A 13204-nucleotide genomic window follows, 5' to 3' on the forward strand; every position below is an offset into this window, starting at 1 on the left:
AAGAGGAAGACAGGAGGAGGAAGAGGAAGACAGGAGGAGGAAGAGGAAGACAGGAGGAGGAAGAGGAAGACAGGAGGAGGAAGAGGAAGACAGGAGGAGGAAGAGGAAGAGAAAAGGAAGAGGAAGAGAAAAGGAAGAGAGCAAGAAGAGAGCAGGAAGAGGAAGAGAGCAGGAAGAGGAAGAGAGCAGGAAGAGGAAGAGAGCAGGAAGAGGAAGAGAGCAGGAAGAGGAAGAGAGCAGGAAGAGGAAGAGAGCAGGAAGAGGAAGAGAGATGGAAGAGAGAAGGAAGAGGAAGAGAGAAGGAAGAGGAAGATAGAAGGAAGAGGAAGAGAGAAGGAAGAGGAAGAGAGAAGGAAGAGGAAGAGAGAAGGAAGAGGAAGAGAAGGAAAAGTTGTAAGTGAATATGGGTAAGGAATGAAAGAGGAAGCTGTCTGGTAGAATTTTGCACAGAGCATAACTTCATCACAAACTATGTGCTCAAAAGTATCCGTACACCCCCAAAAACATACTTTTTCATATTAGGTGCATTGTGCTACCACCTACTGCCAGGTACTGCAACTCAGCGACCTCAGTAGTCATTAGACATCGTGAGAGCACAATCTGGCACTCTGTGGAACTCATCGACTTCGAACGTGGTCAGGCGATTGGGGGTCACTTGTGTCACACATCTGTATGTGATATTTCCACACTCCTGAACATCCCTAGGTCCACTGTTTCCGATGTGATAGTGAAGTAAATACGTGAAGAGACACTTGCAGCACAGAAGCATACAGGCCAATCTCTTCTGTTGACTGACAAATACCGCTGACACTTGAAGATAGTCGTAATGTGTAATAGGCAGACATCTGTCCAGACCTGAAGGAACTGCAAAAAGGTAGGACATTCAAGAGATGGGATCTGGATAAACTGAAAGAATCAGAGGCTGCAGAGAGTTTCAGAGAGCATTAGGGAACCACTAACAAAAACTTGAGAAAGACATACAGTAGACAAGTAAAGGGTAGCTTTGAGAGATGGAATAGTAAAGGCAGCAGAGTATCAAGTAGGTCAAAAGATGAGGCTAGTAGAAATCCTTGGGTAACAGAATAGATACTGAATTTAATAGATGAAAGGAGAAAATATAAAAATGCAGTAAATGAAGCAAGCAAAAAGGAATACAAATGTCTCAAAAATGAGATTGACAGGAAGTGCAAAATGGCTAAGCAGGGATGGTTATAGGACAAATTTAAGGACATAGAGGCATACATGACTAGGGGTTAGACATATACAGCCTACTGGAATACTGAAGAGACCTTTGGAGAAAAGAGAACCACCTGTAATAATATCAAGAGCTCTGATGGGAAACCAGTTCCAAGCAAAGAAGGGAAGGCAAAAAGATGAAAGGAGTTTATAGAAGGTCCATACAAGGGTGATGTACTTGCGGGCAATATTATGGAAATGGAAGATGCCGTAGACAAGGATGAAATGGGAGATACGATACTACATGAAGAGTTTGACAGTGCTGAAAGACCTAAGTTGAAACAAGGCCCTGGGAGTAGACAACATCCACTGAAACTACCGACAGCCTTGACAAAACTCTGCCATCTGGTGAGCAAGATGTATGAGAAAGGCGAAATACCCTCAGACCTCATGAAGAATATAATAGTTGCAATCCCAAAGAAATCAAGTGTTGACAGGTGTGAAAATTACCAAACTATCAGTTTAATAAGTCACAGCTGTTGAATACTAACATGAATGCTTTACAGATGAATGGAAAAACTGTTAGAAGCCGACCTCAAGGAAGATTAGTTTGGATTCCGTAAAGATGTTGGAACACGTGAGGCAATACTGACCCTACGACTTATCTAGAAGATAGATTAAAGAAAGGCAAACCTACATTGGTAGCATTTGTAGACTCAGAGAAAGCTTTTGACAATATTGACTGGAATACTCTCTGAAATTCTGAAGGTGGCATTTGCCAAATACGGGGAGTGAAAAGATATTTACAATTTGTACACAAACCAGATGGCAGTTATAGAAGTGAAGGACTGAAAGGGAAGCAGCGATTGGGAAGAGAGTGAGACAGAGTTAAACCTTTCCCCAGTGTTATTCAATCTGTATACTGAGCAACCAATAAAGGAAACAAAAAAAAATTCTGAGTAGGTATTAAAATCCAGGGAGAAGAAATAAAAACTTTGAGGTTTGCCAATGACACTGAAATTCTGTCAGACACAGCAAAGGAGCTGGAACAGCAGCTGAGCGGAATGGACAGTGCCTTCAAAGGGGGATATAAAAGCAAAACAATGATAATGGAATGTAGTCTAATTAAATCAGGTGACAACAACAGTATTAGATTAGGAAATACGACACTTGAGGTAGCAGATGAGTTTTGCTATTTGGGGAGCAAAATAACTGATGATGATCGAAGTAGAGAGGATATACAACGTAGAGTGGCAATGGCAAGGAAAGCGTTTCTGAAGAAGAGAAATTTGTTAACATCGAGTATAGATTTAAGTGTCAAGAAGTAGTTTCTGAAAGTATTTGTATGGCGTGTATCCACATATGGGAGTGAAAATTGGACGATAAATAGTTTAGACAAGAAGAGAACAGAAGCTTTCAAAACATGGTTCTAGAGAGGAATGCTGTAGCTTTGATGGGTATATCATGTAACAAATGAGGAGATACTGAATAGAATTGGGGAGAAGAGCAATTTGTAGCACAACTTGACCAGAAGGAGGGGTCTGTTTGTAGGACACATGCTGAGGCATCAAGGGATCATCGATTTAGTATTGCAGGGAAGGGTTGACGGTAAAAACAAAGATGGAGACCAAGGCATGAATACTAAACAGATTCAGGAGGATGTGGGTTGCAGTAATTACTCTAAGATGATGAAGCTTGCACAGTCTACCGTATCTTCCTTCGCCGTCGGTGTTGTCGTGGTTACCGTGAGACACCGTTATACCAAGAGGAAAGGCGCGTCGATCTTAGAGCATGAGATATGATGACCTTAAGCCATTGACAACACACAACTGTCACGGTAGCACCTGATTCCAGAATAGCTGCAGTAGTTAAGATCTACGAACTATCCCCTGTTGACCAGGTCCCCAAAACTTAACTCTTAACGAGATCCCTTCAAAGCAAATTGTCATAACGATCGTCTATAAAGGCTTCGTACAACGAGAATAAATGTTACGGTTTATGGAATAATAACAGATACGACCAAACTGTCTTGTCTCTTCTGCTTTATTTAACATAACTTCGTTCACAGTTTCATTTCGCATTCACCACTCATTCACCGAAACCCTTTGATGAACAGTTTTGGTTGCTTAACACCAACAGTCAATGATAATGATACAGCTTTTCTCCTTTTTATAAATTGAAGCCCGCTCTCTGTGATATAATAAAAAAAAAAAAACGGTCTCAATACCGCGTCCCTCGTGAGATGCGAATAGACTTATCCCGGAATTGACCGCCCTGTAGGTGTACTCAATTTAATGACCACACTTCACTGTCCGCTATTTCGCGTAACTGAATGTCCATTTGTTAGTCTGATTATACACTGTAGCTATTTAAAATTCGCCCCTCTATTTTTCACAACGCACAATTAGCACTTCGTTACTTGTTTTCTTTTTTTTTCTTCTAAGAGTAAACGGAAAAAAAAAGACGCCGTATCATCGGCTTAGTCGATATAAAGCAAAACACCTTAATATGCCCAATTCTACCTCTTCTTATAGGATCGGCTACCTTACTCATTAATTTATTACATATTATTTCCAATAATGCTAAACAGGTATCGCCGTTATATTTTAATTGTATTCAAAAGCATGTTACTACTATTATGACCGACCAAATCTTAACAAATCGCGCGGCGTGCATTTTTAACGATAACTTTACGCTATTCAAGTTCCATTACAGCTGTCTTGACTCGTAATGTTACAACAGGATAGAGTAGCATAGAGAGCTGCATCAATCCAGTCTTGGGACTGAAGATAACAACAACAGAAGAGGTTGGATGTGCTTTGCAACCTGTTTACAATACTCCTTTTCTGACAGGCCCCTGCACGAGCTCCATTGGATCATGGGTGCCCACATGGATGTTTCCCAGAGTGTAATGAAGGCCCCACCACTACAGCACTGAAGGAGCTGTTCCCCTTGTGGGTGACAGAAATGCACCCTCCCAAAGACATGATGAAGGTATCAGGATCTGCCAGACATGCAGTACTCTGTCATTGTGCAAACATCCAGTGGAAATTGTTACATGTGTATTTCAGTTGTAGTTGTCAATGTCATGGCATTAACACTGGCACATTGGTGGGTCATCAACTGCACAGATTCATCATTCGGAGTGTTTGCAGCATTGTGCATTCAGACACACTTGTACTCTGTCCATGATTAATATCTGATGTTAGTTACGCCACAGTTTGCTGTCTGTCTTGTTTTACCTATGTGCCCAGCCTATAATGTCTACCATCTGTCATGAAGGGTACTTGCCCAACCCCATAGTGTCTGGACATGTCACCTTTGTTTCACGCTGTGTTGAAGGCAACTGCCACAGCACTCTTCAAACACCCAACAAGCTGTGCAGCTTCCAAAATGCTCATCCCAAGCCGTCAGGCCATCAAAATCTGCTCTAGGTCAGACTCGGATAGATTGTGTGCAGTCCCTATTTTACGCCCTGTCAGCATGCTCACTGATACTCCATGCACTGCACATGTCTGACTAGAAGACAAGGTGGTGCTATTGCCTGGATGAGTTTATATTGATAGCAAATCTGTGGTCATGTTTTGGCTGATGTGTATATGGATTTAGAATTACAACTTCCAAATGGATGCTGGGCAATTCCAAGGGAACCATTCCACAACATTCAAGGCAATTGTCAAATGCATCAATTTATTGCAAGGGTGTACCAGAAAATAATGCCTCCAAAATTTTGATTCTGTTCTTAATATCACTTGTCATGCACATTACTCTGTTGATGTTACCATTTTGCTGATTCAATATGCAGCAGCCTCCTGCTGTAGGGTTTGAACTGCAGTGTGTAACATGCATGTGTATTATTTAACCATGTCAGCACATGAGAAAACCCTCAGAAAACAGAGCAAAAATTCAAATAGTTCATCCACATGTGGAGCACCCTCTCCTTCAGCAGGACAATGCCAGACCATACACAACTTTTTTTGCGCGTGACACAGTCTGACGTCTGATTCATTATTATTAATCATCTTCCATAGTGAGCCAATTTGAGGCAATGAATTTTCAAATGTTTCCAAAATCTAAAGAACACCTTCAAGGACTTCACTTTGATAGTGATGAATTGGTATGAGCAGGGGTGAGGATGTGGGTCTGCCAACAAAGTCAAACATTCTACAGTGATGACACCAACAGCCTGGTGTCTCATTAGGAGAAAAGTGTCCAGTGCCATGGCGACTATGTTTGAAACAAATATGTAAACACAAAGAATAAAGATGTAAAATGTCAAAGTCTGTTTTAATTAAAATGCTTCAAAAATTTTCAAATAAAAATTGTGTGCCATTACCTTCCAGCGTGTGCCAATGCCAAAAATATACATCAATTAAAAATTAAGCTATAATTAACAGGCACAGAAGGTGGCTTTCAACAAATATAATATGAACATGCATCTGTTAAGGTCACAGGAAAGTTCAATCCATCAACTAACACAGAACATAGTGTATGTGAAGTTTTCTTGCTGGTAGAAGTTACATTACGGGCACCATTTGGATTTTTTGGTTAACATTAGGCTGTGCTACTGGTCAATTTGTTACCACATACTTTACTTGGCTTTCACATTTCTAGGCTTCGTCAGCTCAGTCACACTGCCACCTTTCAACATAGGCCAGGCCTTGAGCTGCACTATGGATCAGTCTCTCACCACAACCAGTATTTCAAGGGGGGAGAGGGTCTAGTACCACATTTTAACCTTGCAGCCTCTGAATAGTTCTCAAGTTCAGGCCCAAGGTCAATGACTATTCAAGTTGCTTTTCATTCACATGACGTGTGTTGTGCATACATATCATTCTGTATGCCAAACCATTATTACATCAGCAGTCAAAGCCAAAGCCTGAACTATGTTGGGTCTAACCACTCTTTTACCGTATTTCATACAATTTAGTGTATTTACTTTCCTACCATTTCCTCACAGTGATAGTTTAGGATTATTGTTGTGATACAGCTTATCGAATGAATTGCAAGCTGATCACATAGTTTGTACAAACTATAATGAAGCACTTACATATATTCAAATGCAAATGCTGAATTAATGCTATCACAGTACTTCTGCAGTTGCACTCTAGATGGATGTTGAAACAGATTTTTTCAGCACAGACAGTACACAAGTAGTTTGTGTGATTGTGTAAGGACCTTCAATTCTGGTTGGCACAATAAAAATACTAGTGGCACCAAGTGAAATTGTTTGCCTGCTGATATCTGAGTACCCTACAAATGGTTGCACTGCATTGGATTTTAAGTGACATGTATGTGTAAGATAATTTTCCACCAGTAAGTGTAACATTCTGGCAGTTTCACAAACAATATGAGTAACAACATGCAGCAAACACAGAAAGTGGTTATGAACAAATCTATCAGTATTTAATGCGTAGCCCCATGGCTTCATAGATACTTTACTGCCAACATAAAAATTCATTCTGCACCTATGGGCTGTGTAACTGTTTAAGCTTCCATGTGATTTGTCTGAAATTTAACTTTACTGCTGACAGTTCCACTTACACTTTGTTCACATATTCAAAGTCAACACCTAATGTTAATAGTGCTACAGAATGTACTTCTCAGATTAGTGACCATGTGAATGTCACTTCAAAATTATTTACAAATAATTTATTTTATATCATCATCAATAAATAAATTACAACTCTCATGCCATACCGCAATACACTGCAGTAATGCATTAACTGCAGCCATACCATTTATAAATTTAATGGCACTGCTAACATTTACAATAGTCAGTTATTCTTAAGTTGCTCATTAAGGTTTTCATTTAAAAGAAGCATATCAGAGCACAATATACCCACTTTATCAGCATAATTTGGTTGTGCATCAAAAAAAGTTTTCCATGTTTACTGAACATTAAATTTAAACTCTTGCTCAATTCTATGTGAGGCTTAATACAAGGATTATTTCAATGCACTGTGCAAAACGCCATATTTAAGACAAAGTTCACCATTTTTTTTTTAGTAAATTGAATTACTCATGTCTCCAGCTGTATGACATCAATTGTATGTATTCACACACCATACTGCTCACAGAAATTAATGAAACACTGTTAAGAAATACAAGTAAACAGCTTACCATGAAGCATAACTCAGTTTGTACTTCATCTGTTCCCTCTTTTTTTTATCCACATAGTTGGCTCCTGGTCCATGGCTTCAGTTCTACAGTCTGGAGAAAAAAAAAAAGCATTCAGATAAGAACAGCTGTAGGTCTACTCAGTTTCCATTGTTACCATGTGGTATAGCTATAATGCTGTATTTTCACTCGCCTACTGGGTACAGTAAGAGGGTGATTACACAGGAAACAGATTCAAAGTGGTTAAGGAAAGGAGTTTTCCTTGATATAAACTAATTCACATTTCTCAGGTCATGAACAATCATAAAATAATATGCACTGAAAACAGAATTTACAGTTGCTACTGCTCCTTTCTAACACTGGCTTACAGATACTGTTCTATTGTGACAATTATGAAAGATGGTGTATTTTTTTGTGCATGCACTAACTTCAGCATTACAAACAATCAAAGCATTCAATAGATTGCAGTGAAATTACGGAATTAAACCAAATACTTCATTATACTCTTTGCTCGTAGTGTTAATTTTAGTCTGATAGGGAGCATTACAAACAATCACAGCATTCAATAGATTGCAGTGAAATTACGGAATTAAACCAAATACTTCATTATACTCTTTGCTCGTAGTGTTAATTTTAGTCTGATAGGGAGGTGATGAAAATCCAGACATACAGACTTTTTTTTTTTTAATCAGTGAATATGCATTTTCCACATAGGTATTACCTTCAAACTTTCTTTATCTGTATTCATTCACAAATGTATACTCTACAGTAAGCAAAATCATTTTAGAATTTTTACCAGCTTTTAAAGAAAACCAGATACATGTAACGTAGATTGCACACTCCAATGTGGAAGTTCTCATTCTTGATTACCATCAAGATTGGACATTGGTTAGTTTTTTCTTACAAAACTGATTTACTGAAACGACTTCCTACTAACTGTAAGATGAATGATCTATTAATTTCTGATGACATGTAATGCTTTATGTTAGACGAATTACAGTTAATTTGTACCTTGTATTTCGCCAGTTCGTAAATAACGTTACAGTACTCTTCTACAGAACTCCATTAAAACCCACACGCTACAACAAACTGTATTTACACATGATTTGACGAATACTAACGACACGAGTGATCAAAGCACAATGAAAACTAACAAAATGCAACACAACTATCCCATTTCCTTTCATGCGAACATACTCGAACCATGAAATGATGTAACTGTGGGCACTTGAAAAATGCTTACGTCAGCCCTAAAATCTGGAGCCGCTAAATGTCTACATCACAGTAAATTAACATCACAATCATTATTACAGGTAAGTCAACATAACCGCACTAACATTGCGAATGGTTGAACTTCACTGTCCGCCTTTTCTCGTCAGATTATGGCGGAGATCACTGCATAGACAAACTGCTCCTGACAACACGTCACAATCTCAGCCGTTTCTTTTACGAAGATAAAGGTAGCGATTTTACCGGACACACCAAAAACAACAAGGACAAATAACTCAAGTATGTGGCTGTTATAAAGATAGCCTGAAAAAATTACAACATTCACACACCATCACCAAGTACACCATAGGTGATGTGATCACTATTAAATACAGAACAAAATCTCATTCTTATGTACCAATTAAAAAAATAATAATAAAAAGAACAGCAGCCTCAAACATAGCTATCACCGCGTCATCACAACATATCGCGAACTATTACACTCATCAGACGCAACTGTTATTGTGATAGAATGAAGTGCCGTGTTAATTTACTTCCCGAAACAATTTTCTTCGCTTATTCTTGTTTACGGTATATAAACGCTCATAAATTACCTTGAGAATGTCACACACATTTTTCCGCCAAAGCACGAGGTTGCAGCTGACTGCACAGTACGCAACACATTAGGTGTGTTTGAGCAGTTGCCAGAAAGCAGTTTTCCAGCGCGAGAAATAAGGCGTTACTGCGCATGCGCGGCTACGATGACGTAGAACTTCCGCGCTTGCTACTTGCGCTGCTCGTACACTTTCTGGCGGCCCATTTCTGGTTGGACTCACGTGGGACGTAGCTCGTAGCTGAATTCAGTTGTTACCATCGACCATGTGCAGCAGCAACAGCAATGTTTTGTCTGGGGACGAGGTGATGCAAAGTAAGATTATTTGTTAATTAGTTGTAAAAAGTGTATGTTAATTATGGTTGAGAATATAGAAACTCTATTATATATTTGTTATTTTCAGACTATGATGTGATGGACGAGTTCTTGGTTTTCCATCCACCCCGTACCCAAGAACAATTTCCTTCATGTCCCACACCGGAACCGTTGTGGGACAAGGAATCTACATTGAAATTAATTGAATTCTATAGAATTCATCACGAACGGCTCGGTAAGAGTCGTGATCTGAAGAGGAAACATCAGTTATGGAACGCGATGTCCACGTATCTCGCAGAAGCGCTGGGGAAGACGTTCTCGCCAGCACAATGCGAAAACAAATGGCGATGTTTGCTACGTTCTTATAAGGGCGTAGTAGACAATAACAATAAGTCGGGGAGAGGTCGGAAAGATTTCGTTTATATGAAGGAAATGGACGAAATCTTCCATAACAAGACCAACATTTACCCGGAGATTTTGCTTGATGGTGCAAGTAAGTTACATTCGATACTTCGTACAGTCATCACGTGAATTTCTTCAAGAGACTTGGTTTATAACGATTTTTGATATACATTAACGCAGTGCTTTATTTTCTTTAGACGTTGTGGCGGAGGCAGCGACCGACCAACCAAGCGACCAGGCTGTTCCAGGTCCATCGGGATACTCGAAGGTTAGTTTTTTCTAATTCTCACTCTGACTCTGGAAAGTTTAATTCTTTGAGCGAAATATGCCTACTGCTTGCTGAGACTGCATTTTATGACTTTCATAACAAAGCTACTAAGTATCTTGAAGTGCTTTGCATGGGGTATTTTCCAAGCCAATGATTTCTGATAGTTCCATTCGTACTGTATAGCTGTTAATTACTAAATGCTAAGAGTCCACGTGGGTGTGAGCATTGCAGTTTCATGGATTTTTGTTGTATATGACTTTCCTATTTTTTGTATCCTTCAATTTATGGTTAATGTGCGTAAGTAATTTTTCAATTCATCCTCCAAGGTAACTGGAGGTATCAATTTTGTTTTACAAATATCTGTAAATATAAAATGGTTTGATTCATATTTGCAACATCGCGGTCCGAAGTTATGCAGTTTGTCAGGTCTCTCAGTGAATATTGTGGGAGTATACTGGATGTTTGTGTGAACGTTTTTCGTTTTCAGTGCATTCGTTGTTAATTTCATTCAAATTTCTTTATACGTTAGTAATCTTCCAAGCAAATATGACCACAGTTTGATTTGTACACTATTAATGGCAATAATTTAATTGGTTAGAGGCACTGTAGTTTTCATTCCTTAATTTGCGTTTTACCCTCTTTAAGTATTGCAGACATCTCTATTCTACCCTATTCCTTCTGGAGGTATTTACATTAAACTGGTTTATTAGTTATACGAAAATTTTTTTCAGTAACAAAATTTGTGCCTAAAAGCATTGCTATGCGACTGTGTTCATTCTCTCTATCCAAGCAAATCTGATTTTACTCTGTATTTTTTAGTGTCTTCTTTCCTGTACTAAATTATTTTCATCGCTGGGTAAGTGCTAACATTACTATGATGTAATACTTCTCTATGCCATACTTATGCATGAGCATTTTACCAGTTTTGGTGCATGAGCATGTAAGCAATTTTTGTGCATGTTAATATTTAAGGACTCTGCAAGTACATCCACCCCTCCTCACAAGAAGCTTAAACTGAAGAGTCGCACAGTAAGAGATTTCCAAGAAGAGAGGAGCAATTATTTACAGGAGAGGCTGGAGATGGAGCGGGAAAGACAGAAAAAGAGAGACCAGAGGGAGAAAGAGAGGCTCCAGTTGAAACGGGAAAGCTTGGAATTGAAACGTGAATGGATGGAAGTGAATCGTTCTTTGCTGAATGCAACGTTGGAGCGTAATACGCTCCTCAAGAAGTATTTTGAGGCTCGGATAAGTTATCTTCCAAAATTTCATTTTTAAATCTTTTCTTTATATTGTGCCCTTTTTATAATTTATGTATCACAAATATTGCTAATTATATCTTGAACTCTCTGCTAGATACCTAAGCTTTAAATAGTGGTTTGTTAGTGATAAGTGTTGGAATTTGATAGGTATTTACCACTTGCTCTATTGCTGATAAAATGCATGGCAGAGGTTGTGTACCATTTATTAGATTTTCCCATTATGTTCATGTAGAAGTGCCTCTGTGTGAGCTGTGTTTGGTCTAATCTTGTCTCGATCCCTGCAGGAGTTATATGTAGAAGACTAGTATAGTCATTTACAGCTGTTTCTTAAATCTTTGTGAGTAGGCTTTCTTGGGACACTGTGATTGTTAGTCTACCAGTTCATTTAAAGCATCTGTGACACTTTCATGAATCCACCATGTGACCATTTGTTCAGTCTGTATATTCAATATACCTCTTTGTTTGGTTATGAGTCTCTCATGCTTAAGCAATAGTCTAGGGATGGTGGCAAAAGTGATTTATAAGCAGTCTTCTTTGTAGACTGATTGCATTTCCCTTGTATTCTACAAATAAACCAAAATCTGATTTTTTAAATGTCTGTCCACAAATAGATACTTCGGTCAGTTCGGGACTGTGTGGCAAGTCATTCTTTCATTGCTCTATTTTTCCTCCAGTATTTTCTCATCGTGTCTTCCCTTCAGAACAGCTCACACTGATCAATGCTTCTGCGTTTGGAATCCTAAATCTGAAACCTTACAGGGGGTGGGGGGAGAGCTACTTTCATTTATAATTAACTGCTAAGATATTGCTTGTTCATATGTTCCCACATATCTGGAGATAAATTTCTTAGGCTGTTTTCATTTGTCCTGTTTAACTCAAAAAAAAAATTTCATTTACTCATTTTTTTATAGTGTCATTTGTTTTAATGCTTTGCATGTTATTGGCCCTAAGAAATTTTAGTCACGCAGTTTCTTCATAGTTTTGTTAGATTACAATTAACTGCTAGGCATTAATTTATAGGTCATTCATAGTGAAGCACAGTTGTTTTAACCCTTGTAAAATTAACTTTGCATTCATTCTGTTCTATTTTGTGTATAAATTTGATATTTTTCTAATTAATTTATTGAAATATCTTCAGAGTTAATTGAACTTTCACCTATTTGACCATCATTAAGTTTTCGATGTAAATTAGCTTTTATTTTCAGAGGTTGTTCTGTGGGATTCAGTGGTTACTGATCAGAGATTTCTAAATATAGTACAGCAGAATTAGGTGCAAATGCGAGGTAATTTAAAGTTCATTATCTTCCCATCCAGATAATCCATGAGACTGATTTACAGCTCCATGACTAATATGCAAATCCCAAACAAGTGCCTGGCAGCTAGTTCATTGAACCACTTCCTCTCCTGTTCCACTCGAAGCAAGTGGGGAAAAATTAACTTCAGTCAATTTGTGTGTGTTCAGATTTATCGTTTTCATTTCTGTGTTGTTGCACATATTTTCACATTTACAGGAGAAAGCTGCCATTTCATGACATCCTCATACCACAAAGTACCTTTAATTGTTGCCACGCAAACTTGCATATGACACACCTCTCTATTTTGTAATACAAAATGAGCTGCCTTTAAACCTTTTTGGGGTCTTCAGTCATAAGAATCCCATACTGTGAAGCAGTTCTGTGGCAGAGGATGGACAAGTGTACTGTAAGCAACCTCTTTTGTGGTGCTGTTAAATCTTCAGTGTCCTGCCAGTCGGATACAGTCTCTCGTTTGCCTCCCCAACATTTTCTCTGTGATCATTAGCTACAATGTTAGGAAGAGTGCCTGGGACTCACACTTTGGTCA

The 13204-nt window shown here is 38.6% G+C and overlaps 1 protein-coding gene across 5 annotated transcripts in view; it reads right to left on the reverse strand.

The window, feature by feature from the left end:
• Nucleotides 1-9185, reverse strand: part of LOC126212857 (zinc finger protein 91-like) — a 152756-nt gene extending 143571 nt beyond the window's left edge. For 2 of the 5 annotated variants that reach the window (XM_049940301.1, XM_049940296.1), the window contains exons 1-2: nt 9120-9185; nt 7300-7389 (exon numbers count right to left, since the gene is read on the reverse strand). In XM_049940301.1, coding sequence (XP_049796258.1) covers nt 7300-7302 — 3 coding nt within the window. In that variant the 5' untranslated portion in view covers nt 7303-7389; nt 9120-9185. Of the gene's footprint in view, nt 1-7299; nt 7390-8092; nt 8186-8307; nt 8332-9119 lie in introns of those variants that run through there. The other 3 variants (XM_049940297.1, XM_049940298.1, XM_049940299.1) reach the window with 3 other exon arrangements.
• Between the last annotated feature and the right edge of the window lie 4019 nt (nt 9186-13204).

This window comes from Schistocerca nitens, chromosome 11, assembly GCF_023898315.1.
Source record: "Schistocerca nitens isolate TAMUIC-IGC-003100 chromosome 11, iqSchNite1.1, whole genome shotgun sequence".
Lineage (NCBI taxonomy): Eukaryota > Metazoa > Arthropoda > Insecta > Orthoptera > Acrididae > Schistocerca > Schistocerca nitens.